This window comes from Astatotilapia calliptera, chromosome 3 (genome assembly GCF_900246225.1).
Source record: "Astatotilapia calliptera chromosome 3, fAstCal1.2, whole genome shotgun sequence".
NCBI classification, from domain to species: domain Eukaryota; kingdom Metazoa; phylum Chordata; class Actinopteri; order Cichliformes; family Cichlidae; genus Astatotilapia; species Astatotilapia calliptera.
Window position 1 is genome coordinate 35,476,139 of NC_039304.1, and position 19,385 is coordinate 35,495,523.

General features: G+C 41.3%; 1 protein-coding gene across 2 annotated transcripts in view; it reads right to left on the reverse strand.

Annotated features, from left to right (window-relative positions):
• The window catches only part of atrnl1b (attractin-like 1b), a 70,512-nt gene extending 51,372 nt beyond the window's left edge, over positions 1-19,140 (reverse strand). The window contains exons 1-18 of one of the 2 annotated variants that reach the window (XM_026163092.1): positions 17,942-19,140; positions 15,925-16,008; positions 14,518-14,631; positions 14,070-14,198; positions 13,627-13,835; positions 12,744-12,918; positions 10,279-10,366; positions 9,702-9,963; positions 9,031-9,214; positions 8,749-8,903; positions 8,504-8,588; positions 7,819-8,033; positions 7,542-7,660; positions 6,682-6,814; positions 5,443-5,630; positions 4,103-4,316; positions 3,817-4,008; positions 741-3,151 (exon numbers count right to left, since the gene is read on the reverse strand). In XM_026163092.1, coding sequence (XP_026018877.1) covers positions 3,021-3,151; positions 3,817-4,008; positions 4,103-4,316; positions 5,443-5,630; positions 6,682-6,814; positions 7,542-7,660; positions 7,819-8,033; positions 8,504-8,588; positions 8,749-8,903; positions 9,031-9,214; positions 9,702-9,963; positions 10,279-10,366; positions 12,744-12,918; positions 13,627-13,835; positions 14,070-14,198; positions 14,518-14,631; positions 15,925-16,008; positions 17,942-18,192 — 2,928 coding nt within the window. In that variant the 5' untranslated portion in view covers positions 18,193-19,140 and the 3' untranslated portion in view covers positions 741-3,020. Of the gene's footprint in view, positions 1-740; positions 3,152-3,816; positions 4,009-4,102; positions 4,317-5,442; positions 5,631-6,681; positions 6,815-7,541; positions 7,661-7,818; positions 8,034-8,503; positions 8,589-8,748; positions 8,904-9,030; positions 9,215-9,701; positions 9,964-10,278; positions 10,367-12,743; positions 12,919-13,626; positions 13,836-14,069; positions 14,199-14,517; positions 14,632-15,924; positions 16,009-17,941 lie in introns of those variants that run through there. The other variant, XM_026163091.1, reaches the window with a different exon arrangement.
• Positions 19,141-19,385: the final 245 nt, after the last annotated feature.

Below are 19,385 nucleotides of genomic sequence, written 5' to 3' on the forward strand. Positions count from 1 at the left end.
TAAAAGGACATACATTTAGAGTCCATCCCCTCAGCAAAGTAAGAAGCTTCTTAGGTCATACAGAGAGCAAAATCTCAAAGCAGCCCAGCAAGCAAAAGATACCACATACCTGGGATCCTTTCACCTGTACTTACAAACATTTCACTTGCCTACTCAAAATCTAAAAACCTACGACTAGCACATCCTGGGTTTTTTGGGGGTTTTTTTAGTTGATATTCCAAGTTTTGGACTACTAGGATGACTGAACAGGAACGGTGATGCATTTCAGCATTTATAAAATATGTTTGGTCTCAACCATAGCTGTCCTGCAGGTCGTCCAGAATTTTCATGGCAATCACAGAGCAGAGAATTACGAGGAGCTTGTGGATAAGATGCTGAAAATGAATCACCGAATGAGCGCATGAATGTCACTGAAGATGCTTTTTTTTCTTTTTCTTTTTTTATTATTAAAATTCTCATCTTGACTTTGTTTCCACCAAACCTGTGTGATGTCAGCAATGGGCACCAGGAAGGATTTCATCGAGATATGAAAGTGATAGAAAACCAATATCAGGGAAAATTTAATCCGACCATGACGGGCAACTACTGTTGGTACTTGCAAAGAGATACGGATGAGCCATTTGAGCACAAAAGCAAATGACTTGGGCATTTTTGAGAACAATGACCTCATTTTACTTTGAGCTAAATTGACACATCTCTGGTATTATATCTTCTAGGCTGTTTTTACAGTAAAATAATTAAATAAATAAATAGTTTGGTCAAAAATAGTCAAAATTAGAGACATTGTGGTGATATAAATTGATTAAGAAAAAATGAAAGTTACACTTTCATTTTCACATGCTGGACTGCTGTGTCTCCCAGCACAGATCCAAGAACACAGAAGATTCTAGGAGATGGGCAGTTGCTCTGAAGGAACTAGACAGGGCCATAGAAGGTCCATAACCCATGCACGGGGCTGGCATTGGTTCCTTTGTGCAAAGAGGAACAGGATGAGCACTTCTAGACAGTCTACTCTGGCAGGCTTCTTGTGTGAGGGTGGATTGAGGTCCTGATGTCCTCTAGTGGGCCATCTGCTCACTGCCTGGCACCATGTAGGCTGAATGGCATTTGCCGTAGAATACGAGAGTTGGCAGGTCCACCACTTCTACCCTGTGTTTTTCACAGCTGAGAGCAAGTTCACCCTAAGCACATATGAAAGGTGTAAAAGGGTCTAGAGATAAAGTAGAAACATTTTGCTGCCTGTGACATTGTTCAGGGTGACTGGTCTGATGGTGGGTCAGTGACGTCTGGGTAGGCATATCCACGAAGGGACGCACAAACCTCTACAGGCTAAACAACAGCACCCGGACTACCATTAGGTATTGGGATGAAGTCATTGTCACTGTCAGACCCTACGATGGTGCAGTGGGTCCCGGGTTCCCCCTGGTGCACGATCCCCGACACTGTCAGGCATGCATCCAAGCATGTAAGGGGGCATACAAACTACGAGAACCATTTTAAATTGCTGCAACAAAATTTCAGGTAAATGGACGGCCCTGCCACATCACTGTTTTACTTTGACTTTTGCGGTATCTTTGAATTTAGCCCTGTGTAGGTCAACCATTTTCATTTAAAAGGAAAAGATGAGGCATCTTTTCATTGCTAACACATTATCCAGTACATATCAGTACAGACATCAATCATGATCATTTTTGCCCCTACTGAGATATGATGTGTTTTCAAAGTGTTCCTTTAATTCTTTGTCCATTATATTGATGTTCAAAAGAGTCAAAATGACAGTGATGTGTATGTCAAAAACCTGATGTGCAAACTCGACGTGCAAGTCAAATTGCACATTTGAAGTCAGTGTAAAAAACTAGGAAAAGAGCTGGTTTTTTTTAGACCAGGGTTTGTAGTTTTGCATGCATTTATGGAGCATACTCAGCCTAGAGCACATATCCATGCACTCCAAATAAGCAAGGAAGAAGTAAAGCAGGTGAGAAAAGCCTTAAACAGTGATTGAAACCCTGGGAGTGAATATGGACGAGCAAAGTCAGACAGAGCAAAGCAAAAGAGGAGAAAATACAGAGACAATTTATAGGACAACCTTCTCTGTCCTTCATGCCAACAGGGACTAATTCCTCAAGACAAATATCCACAGCGAACAGAAACATCTCTGCATCACCCAACACTAGCACACTCAAATGAATTTGAGACAGCACTCCTGGGCTCCCTAAATTTATTACTCGCTAAACTGATCAGAGATGTTTTTACAATCCAACACAACTGTGGGCAAAAGGCATACATCACGTAGCACAACAGCAACGACCTCAGCGGTTACACCGACTTTCATGTGAAGGATCTTTCCAATCAACTTACTACTGTGCAGTTTCACCTTGGTACGTGTCTAGTACTTAGTATGATCACATTTCAATACAACCATCAGGAAAATAACAGCGGAATCATGTTTGTCAGTCATGTCATGATAGGATGAAAGTCCCTTTCTTTTTGCTGTGTTGTACAAAGAGAAAATGGATGATTAAAGGTATTCATATTTGTTATCATAAGAGGACCTGCAGCTGCAGGCTGTGTACAAAGAACTAACCTGTACAGAGCAAAACTTTAAGCCTTTTCATCTGCACATATTTTCAGTTTAGTTTTAAAAACTCAATATGCCAACTTGCATCCAATTAACACGTCTCGGAGAGCATTTTAAGCAAAAACTGTCTTTGTCAGACCTTGCCAGATCATTAAATTTGCATGACATTTCTACGACTAAATAGGAAATCACAAAGAGTAGTGACGCTGTTTAATAAAGAGGACTCTTTTTTTCTTAAATCACTTCTTGTTAATTGCTTTGTGACCCTTTGTGTTTATTTTGTGACAGCTCAGACAGTCACAAGAAGCACTACTGTAAATATCTTACAAATGACAGACATATACCCTCGATAGTACTGTGCAAATGTCTTGACTCACTTTTCAGTTCTTTATATTTTAATAGGAAAATGGGCAACAGGTGCAGTGATATATCGAAACATCTGTTAACAAACAATGGGAATGCCGTAAGTCAAAAACAGAGTTCCTGTAATATATAATGGGTTTGAAATGGAAGATTTCTTCTTTAACACAGCCTGAACTTTGGTTTCGATGGTATTGGATGGTGGATTAAAACCTAAAAGTACAGCAAAATATAAATAAATAAATGTGGATTAACGGCACAAGCAGGAACTGCAGTTTTCCAGCTCAGCTGTATTGGCGTAGTACTTAAGGATAGTATATCACTCAGTGAAGTTGACTGAGTTTTTTTCAGATGTTCATTTATTCCATTCTAACGTTTAACATTTAATTATCAGAATGAAACGCTCATTTTTGCCATTTCAAATTTCAATGACTTTCAATGTAAAAACATCCACTTTTACAGTAGTGCATGTCTGGGCGTTTTAATTATGCACACTTCCTATTCACAGAGTTATTTGCAATCACTGTTCTTGATGTGAGACTGTCTTTAAACTACTTAAAACCAGCTAATGATAAAGAGCCCATCTACAGCTCGGTCAACAGGGAAATCTAACAGTTGGCGTGTGATTATATGCAAAAGTAATTGGCCATTACAAACCAAAAACAGCTTCCAAATCCAATCACAGAAAACTAATACGATTTTCCCTCCGCCACAGACACCCGCCACTTTAAGCCTGTTTCCTCCTTTAACCTTTTTTCTCTCCGAGATGAATATTGACTGCTTACAGAAGCCATTCTGGGAAAGCTTATTGTCTGCCACCTTAATGCCGGACTGCAGACTTCAAAGAAGACTCATCTAGATTAAGTTCAGACACTCACCCACGCAATCTCCAGTCTGCCACTCCAGGCACTGGCCATAGGGAAAAGAGATGACGTATGCAGTGGAGTCGACGCAGCGCTGCACGCTGCCGCACCACATACACTCCATGGCCTGGCTGGTGCAGTTGGCACAGTTGGTGTGCAGCGAGCAAGGTTTCTTACAGGATGGACGGGTGCTCTGGTTGGGATTGCCTGGACAAAGAAACAACAAAACAAAAGACATGAAAAAACCTTTTCAAGCAGATGCAATATTTAGGAAGTGTACTTGTGTGTTCGGTCATCTCACCAGTAGCCTTTTCACAGATGAGCCCGTGGGCAGTAGCAGTGCATGGATTGGCCCTCAGTCCTGACACCTGTGGCTCCTCCAGGTAGGCACAAAAACCAGAGTCACTGGGTTCACCGGGCAGCCAACGCAGACTGCTGTTGGTGAAGGGAGACATATCCTCCCAACCCCAGTATGACACATTGATCTTCCTCAGACCCACCCAGGGAGACAGCCGCTGTGGAAAAACAGCAAAAGTCTAAACAAATAAAGCTATTCAAATGTAAGATAAAATTTCATAAAAGTGCCTCGTTTTTTTACTCCATCCTGCTATTAACAAAAAAAAGGGAAAAAAGCCTGCCTTCTGCATTTACACCTAGGAACCAAAGATGCTATTAAAAGTCTGCTGAGAATAATTTCACAGATATGATTACTTATTTGCCTTCAGGATTCAACTTTTAATGTAATGGGAAAATGATGTGGAAAGGCATGTCAAGGTTCTGTTTGGAACAAACAGCCGCGTTTCAACCCAGCAGACTGACAGGAAATGACATTCTCATGAATACAGCAGGCATGACCAAACTAAAATCATCAGTAGATGCCACAATTTTCTGTCACTGCAAGGAGAATACGTAGCCGCGAGGGATGAGAAGAAGCCAGTATGCCCAAAACCGCATTTCCATTAAAGAAGCAGAAGCTCTAATTGTAATGTTGCTGTGAATATTTGGATTTCTCTCAGTGAACAAGTTTCTGCACCATATCATAGGGTTAAACAAAACAGAGCAGAGCAATAAATATATAAACTTAGAGCAACATCAGGAAAATTACTCAGATAAAAAGAAAAACTAAATGCAGACCAGACTACGCAGTCAAGGTCTTAGATACTGTAGGTGCACATGATTCTTCCATCAGACAGAATCACAGAGGCCCTTTTAGCCCTGCGTAAGGCAGGCAGAAGTGATGAGTGATTATCGCAGTCTGATTCATCAGCTGCGGTATCTCAGAAACAAAACTATGTGCAAACCACACAGTCTGAGACAAGATGTTGGAATAGTGGAAAACTATTTCCCCATAATTGGTTGAAAGGCAAGAAAGCTAGAAGAATGCCTGCAATCAGATAAAAATAGAGCTGCAGAAAACTGATCGGGGCTCAGAATCAATAAGTCAGAGTTAGAGAAAGGCTCCCCCAGCAGCTAAAATGCACTTTTATTTTCACTCAATTAAACACCAAGGTGTAAACTGCAATTCTAGCAAAAGAAAATATTTCAAAATGAATGTGAGATACTGTACTACATGTATATTGTCAAACAATAAAGCAAGGATAAAACACAATATCCCCTGCTTTATGACTGATTTAAGTGTACCTTGTCTTGTTGCTGGAGCTTCTTGAGCTCCTCGAGCACAAAGTCCACTTGTTTGGAGGTGGTCAGTGAGGCGATGTTGCCATTGAGGTTCTTGCAGTAATGCTGAGCGTTGTCGTAGCTCTCGCGGCTGGAGTTGATCCTCAAACAGGCATCACCCACCTGGTTCCAACCCTCACTGCACTGCTGAGCTGGACGATCAAAAGAGCATGTCAAGAAGTGAATGACCTCGGGCCAAGAAAACCTTGCTCTCCTTTAACTTTAACAGGAAAAACTACTTTGACATTATTTGTATTGTGTCGTAAGCTAAAAATGACATAATTAACTATGGAATAATATTAGTTAAGTACTGCTCAACGGGGAGAACCATAATCCAAGAAAAATGAAAACAGAGAACTTAGAAGGCATAACAAACCACAGGGGGCTAAAGAATTAGGGTTTAACACGTGTGTGTGTGTGTGTGTGTGTGTGTGTGTGTGTGTGTGTGTGTGTGTGTGTGTGTGTGTGTGTGTGTGTGTGTGTGGATGTTACTGATTTTGTTTGAGCGTAATTTGCACCCATTTGCTCTGTGTGCATTTTGTTTGTGCAATCAGCGGCTCCCTTTCAGGAATCAGAAATCCACACCCACATGCACACACACAGAGATATTATTTTCAGCTCCCACTGCACTCCCCTTAGGCGACAGGGCTTGGTGAACTGAAAATTATGGATAAAGTGACAGCACTATCTCTTCAGATTCAGCCAGCGTCAACATCAACAACACGATGGGTGGGTGCGGGGGGGTAGATGGTGAGAGGTAAGCTAAATACACTGCCAGACCTCATAAACAACATTGGGATGACATCTTGAAAATACATCTCTGCAAATCCCTGATACTGGGTTTAACCGTACAAGCAGCGGCAGAAGAAGTAAACTTGGTAGGGAGTCATTAACATCTGCAAAAATTTAATTAATGAAATAGGCTTCCCTTCAGGTCTGAATGTCAGCGCTCGTAATTGACGCACTAAATACAACCACCAATGTGGCCGTTTCATGTTACAAGGGCTGTTGAGTATTCACACTGATCAGCATCTCTGCATTAGGTTTAAGTTTTAAAACATATCTGCATTTATCTTGCATCTCCCACAGTCTCCCACATGCTTGCCTGGAAATGACCAAAAATCCTCTGCCATGCATGTGTGAGAACCAAATCCGAAGCTTCTGTTTAATAAGGTGGCGTGTTTGTGTGCACGGAAAGCTTACCGGGCAAAGCGTGGCACTGCGAGTGATTCTGATCCCACTGACAGTTGAGATTCAATGAGCAGCTCTTGCAGTTGGCAAGCTTGCTGCACACCTGCTCGTTCCGCACAGGACACTCAGTGAAGTTCTTCACATTCTGCAGCGGCAGAGAAAAGAATCATGAGAGAAAGTGTCATTTTATGATAGAGCCCCATGGACCGCCGTGTTAAAATGTCTAAATTAACAGCATTAAATAGAATCTTTACAGTCTGGTATGAAAGACGCTTTTGTTCGCTATAAATAGTTCCCCACTTTATTATATACTTCTTTTATACAGATTTATATAGATAATAGGAAGGTGTCTTACTGGCGTTTGCTCTGTTGGTGCTTTTTCACCATTAATATTGAAATTTAAAAAATAAGACAGCTTGGTTTGTTGTTCACACAATCCAAGACGTCCATCCTTCAGTTTAAATCAGTTAAATGTATTTAGTTAATTAGTCAGGGCAGTGCCTGTGCACTGCACACACATTTTATGGATATAGTCTGCCAACTAAACCTGCTATGCTTACTTCTGGTTCAAAATATTTTAAATACTGCTACTAATGAATCCTCAAAAATGCAGATTTTAGAGACCAACGGGTGACGTCATGGTGGCCGTGTCCATCTTTTATATACAGTCCATGTGCAAAGGCTTTTTCTGCCTTAAGCAATGAGGTGATGTTTCCATGTAGTCCTGAATAGCACAAAATTATCATACCAATGTCCTCGACTCACAAAACCTGTATTAAAAAGCGCATGTGTCCTTGTGTGCACGTTTGGCAGCTTCAGGGAGCTGAACACAAGATCAGCAGTGCACTGCTGCCCCCTGTTGGAACACTTACAGAGGTACAGTTGCTGAAGGCTGAGATGCATTTCTTATCATCGCACCACTGGCACCCCTTGGTGTTTGCTGTACAGCTGGCACAGTCTGAGAACCTGTAGCACCACTCGTCCATTGTAACTACAAAGAGATGAGAGGGAGAGCAACAAGAGTGCATGAATCAGTCTGTAAATACGGGTAAAATACAATTTCTAGAAAGAAGGCAGTTTTAACAACAACAAATAAAGTAGTGACGAGAAAGTGAAAAGAGGCTGGAGAAGTTCTGTGGTCTTTCTCACCAGCTTTAGGTGGACAAAATGGAGCAGGAGTCAGGCTGCTATTAGCCATTCTGACTTCCCAGGGGAGACAACGGCCTCTGCTCCAGATGCAACGGACCCCTGGCCCAGCCTTCACGCAACCCTCCTCTGCCAAGAAGGCTTGGCAGCTCGGAGGTCGGTAAACAAGCACATCATTGAGCAGTACACTGGAGAAGCCCCCAAACACGTACATGGACCTGAGCAAGACGAAAGAAAACAGTGTAGAAAAAGAAAAAGGAAAAAAAAGGTGTAAACTACAGCCAACAAATTAAGATAAACTGGACTTTTGTTTTTTAATTATGGAGTATTTTTTCTATTTCGCCATGCTCAAATTGATAAACATAATTATCTAATCTTTCTCTTTTTTTAAGCAAGTCATTTTATTACATTGTTATTGCTGTGATATTGAACAGTTCTTTATTATTTACACTGTTTTTCAAATTTATGGTAAAAAATTAAGCTTTTAATGCTCACAAAGAGACCCAGTCATCCACTCTAAAGATAAATTAGTGCCGAGACCACAGTGGAATATATTAAATTAAACTACTGGGAAAAACTGGGCATTTTCTATGAAACAAAACATGATTACACCACAGGGACAGCTACCAAACCTGATTTCACAATCGATCTGGGTGATCTACACAGAAATTCTAATAGAAACACTCACCCATTACTAACCACAGCAGAGTGACCGAAGCGGTTGACATCCCTGTGCAGGTCTGGCTTGGGCAGAAGCGTCCACTCGTCACAGGCTGAGGAAAACAAGGTGTAGGTGACTATTTCGGATTCGCTGTGTGATTATCAGTTAACATAGCGGATGGATCTGATTGTACTTCTGATTTTATGTGAAACAGAGAGATACATTTAAAAATAAATAAATAAAGGACTATTTAACAATAACAGGATTCTTACCGATGTCGTAGGCGAGGAAGTCAGCAGAGAAGCATTTGGCCCCGTTGCTCAGGGATGTGTCGTTGTGCGTGTTGCCTCCAAAAATGAGCAGAGTGCCGCTGAGGAGCACAGCTGAGTGCAAGTACCGTGGAAAGCCGCTTTCTCTCAGAATGAACCTGGAGCATGTGCATGACAGGCGTGTCAAGGACAACTGTGCCAAGGAGATATGCAACTCCCACGGTGTCACATATAGTCTGGAATGCATAATGAAACAACAAGAGCAGCGCAACTGTGTCGATTTACCATGTCCGCGTGTTCACGTCGTATCGGTAGAGGTCATCGACAAGGCCGTATTTGTTGGCGGGCAGAGCTTTATAGCCGCCATGAACGTAGATGCTGCCACTACCGCTGTCATACGTGCTGCTGTGGCCGTAGCCTCCCTGGGGAATGGCACCTTTGGTCTCGGGCACCAACCACGTGTTGGACCCTAAAAAGAAAATATATGAAGACATTTTTTATAGGGAAAAAATATATATACAATTAGATCTCTCCTAGTAGAATCGAAGCAGACAGCTGGGCTCTTGTATCTTGATGCTTCAAACACAGATTTTCAGGGATGGTTTACATGGCTGCTGTTTATACTTTTTTATTTATTGTTTACACTGAAAAAAAAAAAAGAAATAAAACAGGACACTTAGACTCTGCTATCCAAAAATTCAGTCATGAAATATGGTGTTTTTGGATTCACAAAGTATTTGCTGGCAGGTTTTAAATTAAAAAAAAAAAAAAAAAGATCCCAGAGAAGTCTACAATTATGAGTGGATACCATCCACTGCAGTTTGGAAGCACAGCCATACTGGGTTTGCTTGCCAGGGCTTTTAAATTTATCTCAGTGCTAAGGGAAAGCTACAGAGAGCTGATAGATAAGCAGAAACAAAACGTGAAAGAGTCTGCACTTGAAAGCTGTGACTCACTCAGGTTGTACTCCTGAACATTGCTGATATAGCTGTAGATAGGGGAGTAGCCAAAGACGACGAGCATGATAGTCTCGCCGTTGTCCAGTGGGACGCAGTGGGCCGAGTGTCCTTCCACGGCGTATATCTGAGCTTGGGCCGGTGGGCCGACCACAGGGTTTCTCCGCTGCCATGTCCGATTGGGTACATTGAAGACCCACAGCTCGTCCGTCACGTTTTCCCAGCCGGCTTCCAGTTTTCCACCAAACATGTAGATATCATCCTAAACACAGGACGGCATTTATTTAGTAAGCTAAAGAATGTACTCGTCTCTAAACGTGCCATAAATGTGCCTCTAGGACAAGCCTGCGTTTGCTTTAAACTCCATAATTTTAAGTTGTTCTCCTGCTGTTGTTTTAAAATAGTTCTGTGTTTGGAATATGTTACAACATTCAGTTACTCAAAGAAATAAGCAGTTCCTGCTTGAAAGCAACCTTTTCTTTTCTGAAACCACATTTGATTGCTTTTCTTCCCACTTCTCCCAAATATTCCTCCCTCCCAGTCACTGTTGTGGTTTTCTAAATCTGTGTGTGTTTACCTGGCAGGCAGCAAGTGAGTGGCCGTATCTTGGCACGGGGCCACTATTGATGGGAACTGTGTTCCAGATGCCACTCTCAAGGTTGTAGCTGCAGAGAAAAGAAACAGAATTTTACACTTTAAATGCACCTCCAACACACCAAAGAGGGGGGAAAAGCCCTTTGCATATTCACTTTTTGTCCCACTGTGGCTTCATAACATGCCTGCAACGATTCATCGATCAATAATAAAAATTTTTAAAAAATCATTTTTTTTGCTTTGATGCTTAGTTTAAATTCTGTAGCGCTCCGTCATTTCGGTGTAAGCGCGAGTGTTTCACCCACATAGACCTGCAATAGAAACACATCTAGAAGCATGTGTGTGTGAATACAAAATTAAAACAGCATGAAGCCCAGGCAGGCCCCAGGTTTTAAACAAAAAGACTGATAACAGCAGCACTGAAGATGATGCTGTCACGGTTTAACGTGGAGCCGCCGTCTCTCTACATACAACCCACGAGGAGTGAAGAGGCGGAGCTCTTACTGAGACTGTGAGCTCAGGTGGAATGAAACATTTTTATCACGTCCAAAACAATAGCGTTTGTTCCTGTAATCACCATCAAGAGCTGGCCGAAATCCTTCATCAAACCACCTGATCAACAACCTCGACGAGAAGAAAAGCAAACTTCGTAGCTGCTCCACCCACCGCCCTTTGTTTTACACAACAATGTACAGTAAAGCTACAGACACTACATTCAAATTTGCAGATAAACTATTAACTTAGTCTGATGCGATTAAATTAAGCAACTCGCTGACGGGAGCCTTCCCACTTTATACTGCAGAGATACCTGCAGCAAGCAGGATGAATATAAAGGGGGGCATGGGGTGTTTCAAGGCTCTCATTATATAATTTTCCAGATTTATAATGAAATTATTGCTGTCAGCATTAATCTAGTTAATACGACGTTAACAGCATAACCGCGTTAACACGGCAAATCCCCGTTAGCGAGTTAACGTGGATAATCCCATGCAAGGCCTGCACGGCATCAACGCATTAGTGCGGTTAGCTCGTTAACACATTAGCGGTGTGCAGCCCTCTCACGGGGCCGTGTTAACTCGCTAACGGGGATTTGCCGCGTTAACGAAGTTATGGCGTTAACGTCATATTAACAAGATTAATGCTGACAGCACTAAATGAAATAATATAAAACATTGTTAATTGCATTCTATTATTATTTAAAATATAAAAATGCAAGTTTACAATCAAAATGTACATTGTTAAAATCTACGCTATTATAGTGTCTTGTTTTCTAATATAAGTTTACCTCAAGGTCTTTAGATTTAATCGAGCTGAACATTTTGCTGTGCAAAAAATCTAGCAGGCTGGCAAATGCATACGTTACTGTTGGCTGCCATTAACATCCAAAAAAGACACACAAAAAAAAAAAAAAAGCACACCTGGTCACATCATCACACATTAGCAATTTAAACAAGGCACTCCAGGAGCAACAGGAATCATAACACCTGGTGATGAACAAACACTGAGCAGATGGTGAGAGCTTGTCTGAGCAACAAAGATGAACCGTCAGCTAAACTGCGAGAGAACTCTGAGCGTGTGCCATATTTCTCAGTTTTTACAGAAGTAGTCCCAAAGAAATTTAAGATGCTGGAGGTGGAGGAAAAGAGGAAAACCACAGAGAAGGTTTGTGGATATAGTGAGAGAGGACATGCAGAGAGTTGGTGTGACAGAGGAGGAGGCCGCTAGGGATAGGGGGAGAAGGAAGAAGGAGGAAGATGATCTGCTGTGGCAAAAGAAAAAGAAATCCCAAAGAAATTTGAGTAGGTCTTTTTTTCCTGTGCCAAGTACAGCACATACACAACAATCTGAGACAAGACATAACACGTTAAAAGTATACAGGGTAAAATAAATAAATGCATAAAAAGCACATCGAATATGAACTTTCATTTTAACTGCAAACCTTTCACATATTAAACCAGCGTACAGACACCTAAACCACAGTCACCACTTGATAATTTCAAACGACTTCTGCATAACTGGGACAAAACACACTGCAGCTGTTCTCAATAAGAAGCTGGTGAATAAAGTATAAGACATTCTCTAATGTCTCAGAGTGAAGGGGAATAACTAAAAGAGAGCCGTAGCGATCCACAGCATATCGTAGCGAGGCAAAGGCGTAAAGTAGTGCCCCTTGACAGCCCTGCAAACGCTTCCACACCACCATCCAAGTACTTTAAATATTAAATTCTCAATTTGGCCTTCATGAGAGCAGCACATACACCATCACAATGTAAGTCACGGACACCTAAACTCATCTGCAATTTTTGTCGGGGAATATAAGGAAATCTTTGCTTAGCCATACATTGTGTGTGAGCAAAACCCCAAATAAGCAATGGTGGTTTTTCTATTCAGAAACACATCAACAACATACAAAGTGAGAAAGCTGCTCGAGGAAAAACCTCTACTTACTTAAGAATCATCTGGAATGAGCTGTAGTTGAAAGTGTATCCCCCCACCACCCACATGACCTTTTCTTGCACCATAGCCATATGGGAGGCTCTGGCGAGTGATGTGCCGAAGGGCTTGACGCTGGGGAGGACCCAGAAAGATTCTGTTGACGGTACGGTCAGCGAACAGTCCGGGCCTGCAGGGACATACAGGAGAGCAGCAAAAGCAAAGAAATTATAGCTCAGGAACAATAAACACCAATGCTCATATGTACAAAAATCTCCAAAATCAATAATATTATAGTCTCTTTTATATCTGCTCCATGGCAACTTAATATTTGCATGATGCAATTCTTCATTAGCACCTGCCAGCTACTTTCATAATTACCCACTGAAACCTTAAAAAGGAAACTGGTTGCTCTCAAACCTCAAAACCCATAAACAGAGGAATGCAATTCAACAAACATGACAGTCAGAGAGAAGTAAACATGTTAGACTGTGCGATCGGAGGCCATGACAAAAAAAAAAGAAGAGATCTCAGCTAATGAGTCTGTCAAGTTTCATCACGCAAAAGAATTTTGTTTCCTTCAGCTCGAGGCGCATAATAATGCACAGGCCTGATCAGCGTGCTGCTAATCAGCATTACAGTACAACACAAGCTTACAACATAAAACCACCGCAGCCTTGCAGACCGCAGCGCACGTGGGAGGAGTCCATCTTTAGTACACCTGATTGCAAAATACGTTGAGAGATGGTGTGATATAAGATTTGTTTTGGAAAAAATGAATTTTGTGTATGCCGCTTCAGAAATATGCCACAGGGTTAGATCAGAGTGAGTAGAGCTGTTCCAAATAACCTTAAGAGGTTTTTTTAGCATCTGCAAAAGATCTGCAGCTTGCTCCCACCTTGCCAGCTGTCATTGCAGACACAAAGCTTCTCCCCTGTGAGGTCGCAGTAGCCGTGGTCAGGGCTGCCGCAGTTGTTTCTGCAATAAGGGATGTCACAGGCTTCGCCTTTCCAGTACTTGTCGCATTCACAGTACACTCTGCTGGCAGCTGAGTTCCCAGGTGTGCACTTCCCGTGGCCGGAGCAGTTATTGGGACAAGAGTTGATCCTGGACAAATATGATTTGGATTAGTACTCCAACACAGACTGAGGATGACTGAGGGGTGCTATCAGTTAGTGGAACAAAAAGACTGGAGAGACATAAAAACTGTTTAGCATGTCACTAGAAAAACAGCTATAAGGACACGAAAGCCTGAAAACAGTTTGCTGTCATCTATAATTAGAAAGACACCTAATCATTAGAATTGTGACGCCGATAATTACTCACAAGGTAAGTACTTACGAGTAAAATATTTCAAATCCCGTGAGGTTATAGGCAGCATCGCTGAAAAAGTGTAATAGTGCGTAGCCTGAAGTCGTCTCAACCTCAGGAACCGTCTCATTACCTCGTATCTCGGGCACGATGAGACCGCTAGAGAAACACAAAAAAAGAATCAGTATTACTTTCTCGAAATTTGCACCAGTTCTAAATTGCAAGCAGAAATTGGTAACTCTCTGCAGTCGACTTGAACTTTTGTTGCATGTGTCTGACTAAACAAACACAGAAGAAGAGTCTGGAGACCTTGACTCCAAAATTTTAACAATTTTTTTTCATGACTTTATTTCATTTATTCTTTTATTTTACAAACCAATACTGATTTGTTAAGAGTGCACACACTGGTTACAATGTGACAGAAGAGTAAAAGTATTTCATCTGTATCGAGGAATAAAGTAAGACGTAAGCGACTCACCTGAAAACAGCAACTAGAGGAGCATATATCGAGTCTCCATCATAGACATACATGTGGTCCCAGCTACATTCTGTGGCAAAGTGGTTGAATCTTAAGCGAAGAACTGCATTTGGACTGAAGAAGAGAAATAACAATAGAATCACGGTTCAGGTTTTAATGGAAGCTAACTAGATTACTGTTTTTTTTAAGTGCTTTTCAGTCTTATTGACCACTCCAATCACTTTTGCACACATTAATGCATATTTATAATGACTTTTCTTGGCAAACAACCCATCATCTTTCATCCTTTCCTACACACTCGCTAATATGGGTTGAGTTCAATATCTTACCGAAGGACACTAACACGACACACAGTTGACCCTACGATTAGTAAACGCCCCATTAAATCTCCTGAGTCACGGTGTAGTGATGAGCAGCATGCAAATTTATCGTAAGAATTTAGATCAAGGACTGTTAAACTTTTCATTGCCAGTGACCCTGCACAGGGAAGACGCTTTTCCAAGAAGCTCATCTCGGTTACAATATTACTTTAGTTGGCTTTGGCCCAACATTATCTGACACAGTGGCCTGACTCAAAAGTCAAAGTCAAAGTCAAAGTCAACTTTATTTGTCGATTCTGCCACATGTACAGGACATACAGAGAATAGAAATTGCGTTACTCTCAATCCCTAGATAAATAGCAAATGAACATTTAAATATATTTAAATATAAAAGTGATTAAACTATTTCATCAAGATCCCCAGTTAGCTGTCTAATAAGCCCAGTTACAGCAGCAATAATGCCTGGTCACACCCTGAGAGAAGTGAGTAATTTCAATATAGTATGATGTGTCACAATTCACAGTTTCCATTGCCTTAAGGAGGAAATAAAAGGCATATACTTTTTCTTTTAAACAACAGAAATTTTGCATATATGTTCCAAAATAATCACTAAATTATTCTGAAGACCCAATGGCTATGGTTTATGGGTACAGGGTAATCTTGGGAATATAGCTTGAGAACCAGCGCTACTTCAAGATGCTCAAAAATGTTTCTTTTTCTTTAAACAGATACCACTGCATGATTTTTTCCGTTTCAGCTGAACCATCTTAGTGAATATAAACTGTTTATTGCAATCGTGGTTTCCTGTCTGTCCTGGAGCAGCTGCTGTTGCCGTGACAATAAATAGCATCAACAGGTAAGGTAAAGGTTATTCTTTTCTCTGAATGATGATCCTTGTTAAACATATTAAACTTTCAAAATGCCAGAGCCAGCCAGCTTTACACTACATTACCTAAGCAACAAAAGCATACCCGTCGCCATAGAGATGCTGATGAGCTTCAATTAATTGCATTAATCAGTTTGCACTACATAATAAATTCTGCATACCCAGCATCTACACAACACAATGATTTACATAAATACTTACTAGCCCTCTATGAGCCAGGTGCACTTGGTTTTGTACTTGTAGTTGATTGGACCATCTGTGAGGTATCCTGAGGGTTCTGTCAGCCTGAAAAATCACAAAATTAAAACAGCACAGTTACATTTGGTTAAATTCAAGTATTTGCGGGGAAGAAAAAAAGATTTCTGACTGGTACGTACATCAGTCACCCTATCACTTTTAAACAAATTTTCGAGTCTGACAGAGAAGTTATATGCGATTCTGAATTGATATTAAGTTGTAATATCAATCAAATATTTTGTACGCAGATAGATCTATTGGTGTTTCTCTAAAAAGATGTCTTGTCTGTTTGTCTCTGCCCATAAATGTTGACATGGGTGTCCAAACACAGCACAACACACAGTATTCATATCCAAAGGTTCAATTTAAGACCCCAGAAAATAACTGTCTCCCCAAGAAAAGTCCCAGTCAACCAAAACATCCAATCACTTGTCTCCTGAGAAGGTGCCAAACAAATTAGCAGTGTGTCACAATGATAGAGAACTTCTAAATGGCCATACATCACTGTCCCATATCAAAAGAAATACGAGTTAAATCCCCCCCAATCCCCTCTTATATTTTGGTTTGATTTTTCCACGATAACTGACTAAAGATTGGTTGTAATTCATAAAGACAGATGATGTGTATGAGTTTCAGATAATAATGCATCATAAAAGCAGACATTAGGGTAAAGATATGGCTGAGGTGTATTTACAGTCTCATAAATAACTCCTGAAGGTGAACACTAAACTCAAATTAACTATCAAACAGTTTTGGCCGTGTAGGTTTGAGCGTATCCAGGGAAACACTAGTCTGTCCTTCAGCGTATCAAGAGTCTGTGTGCTTTTCATCAACCACACCGCACTAGCAAGAAATTAATCTGCAATCCACCTTCAAGAAAGGAATTCACACTTGTTGGTGCTAGGCGGCAATGTGTAAATGTTCCTATTCCTAATCATAACAGAGTCTAAAAGATAAAGATTCATTAGTTTGTGTGTCTGCTGCTGATGGGAGGTTACTCTCTGACAGCATGCCTGATGACAACTTATAGCAAACCCAGGGCACATTGAAAGAGGGGTAATTACTGTGATCGAGGTACTTCTGTTCCACAGAGTGCTCCTTAAGTGTGTCAAAAGGTCATTATAAGCGTCTGTGAAGATGAACATCATTATTATTATATATTGCGAACATTTTAATCTTTCCTCGTTTTGTCACTTTGTCTCTGCCTCCTTCCTTTAGTACTTTGCACACAAGCCTTGACTTAGTGGCCTTATTACTATGTAGCCTTGATAACTTCCTGTGCAGATCAGCAGAGGAACAACAGCTGATAAATATATCAGTCACATCCTCAGTTGGATTTTAGTTAAAGCTAGGTGATGACAGATGTTTCCTCGCATCCACTGCGGGCTCCGCCTTCAGAAAAATAAAACCCAGTTGTACTCATTTGTTTAAAGACTGTATCTGGAATCCATATCAGCAAGCGAGGTGCGAAGTCAATAATGACATGGTACAGTCATGCTTTTCTACCCCATGCTCTCATGTGTCGACTGAACTCAACATTGCAATGGCAACATGGCTCTTTACACATTGCCCCCCTTGTGTGGGAGAGAACATGACAAATAATAAAAGGCATGAAAACATTTAAGATCAAACATTTGACAGCACTTGTATAAATAAACATCTATGAACTTTACACTTGAAGGACGCAATGATAAATAATGAATGCATGGGTTTTCTATTACTAAAGCTGGACCTCTTTAAAGTTAATAAAACTGAAGTGAGTTTGCCTCTGGCGTGCAATCACTTTCTCATCAATACCCCCCCCCAAAAAAAGTTGAGTGAACACAGGTGTGTTTGTCCAGTTAAACGATCCTCCCCGACACTGCTGTTTAAAGGATAAACAGCAGGCAGACTGGGTCAAAGTGGTTCCTAACCTACTTTTTTTTATAAACAGATCACTTTACAAGCAATCAGACAGAAATTTAATTTTAAGGGCACTTACTTGAACCTCCCCTGGCAGTGCTGGCACTGGTCTCCCACCCATCCCCGGTCGCAGACGCAGGAGCCGTTGATACATTTTCCAGAGAGGCAGTTCTTTTCGCACGCTTTCGCCGGGGATGCATGAGTGACCAGTACAAAGTAAAACAAAACGTAGACCAACAAGTATCTGCTGATACCTCGCAAATCGCTGTGGATGGTCAGCTTGGGTCCAAAAATAAAGAGTTTAGGTTTACAGTTTCTCCCAGGATCCATTTCCCCCCCCCTTCTCCACCGAAAACCGGGGCCTTGAGGTCTACTTTGGGAGAAAGCCTCGGATATTTAGGATGTTTTAATTATAACGAAAAAGTCCTGCATATTCGCTGAGTGATGTGCATACTTAAACGAAGGGCTTTAGCTAAGCCTGCTTACAAAGATTTGGGAGAAAATTGGCTAAGAAGTCGCAATGTTAGCTAAGTGTTTACAAAAGCTGCTTGGTTAACCGCATGCATAGATTTGGAGTGGGAGGAATTCCCTTCACCCTACTTCTTGTTGGAAGAACCTAGCTAAAAAGCCGACCATCGATTAAAGCTATTCAAGTAGCCTAGTCGATTAATACTTTGACAAGTTAAATTTGTTAGCATATGTAGCTTATTGGCTGTCTAGCCTCTGCTCGGTAATCTAACGTTACTGCATTGATTCAATACCATTCTCTCCCAAATGCCATTTGAGCAGCCATTTTAATGCGTAAACAATCCCACGGACTGAAAAGGGGATGCACACTTTAACATACGGCAGTCCTTCCACAGGTCGTAACACTTTCCCGGATATTTTCCACAGACGAACAAAGAGGTTGTAGCGTGTGAAGCCCAGGACCCGGAGAGCAGGCTGCCGCAGTGAACATGGATGTGGTGACTGCGATGTGGAAACAGCAGTGCTATTCTTGCCGACCGGAGAGAGCGCTGGGTAAACACTTTGAACTGTTGTTGGTCCTGTTAGTCTATTCCCAAAACGACTGCAGCATCCTTAAACGTATATTTCCTTGGCGACACTGTCTGGTGTTGTGTCCTTGTACTCCAGTGGGGGGAAAACCACGCCGTTGCTCTGAAAACATGACAAGAACTACAGCTGCGATGGATTTGCTAGCGCAGCGACACTAGACAGTTCCTCAGGTTAAAGAAAAACCAAACACAGCCTGCGCATGCGTACGGGAATGGAGTTCATTTAAAGGTAGAGTGTCGGAAATCTTTATAACTAGGCTATGCGGCAATTAAATCCTATTAAGCTTTATAAGGTCAAGCACACTGTTGTGTCCCGCTGACATATTATTTATTCTTAAAGCATCTCACAGGCAGAAGCCAGTAACGTACGGAACAGCTGTCACGTGATTATAATCACTGTTCAAAAAGTTGTTACATCTCTCTCCACGTGTAATAAATGTAAATACTACTAATAATAAAGCCCCCCCC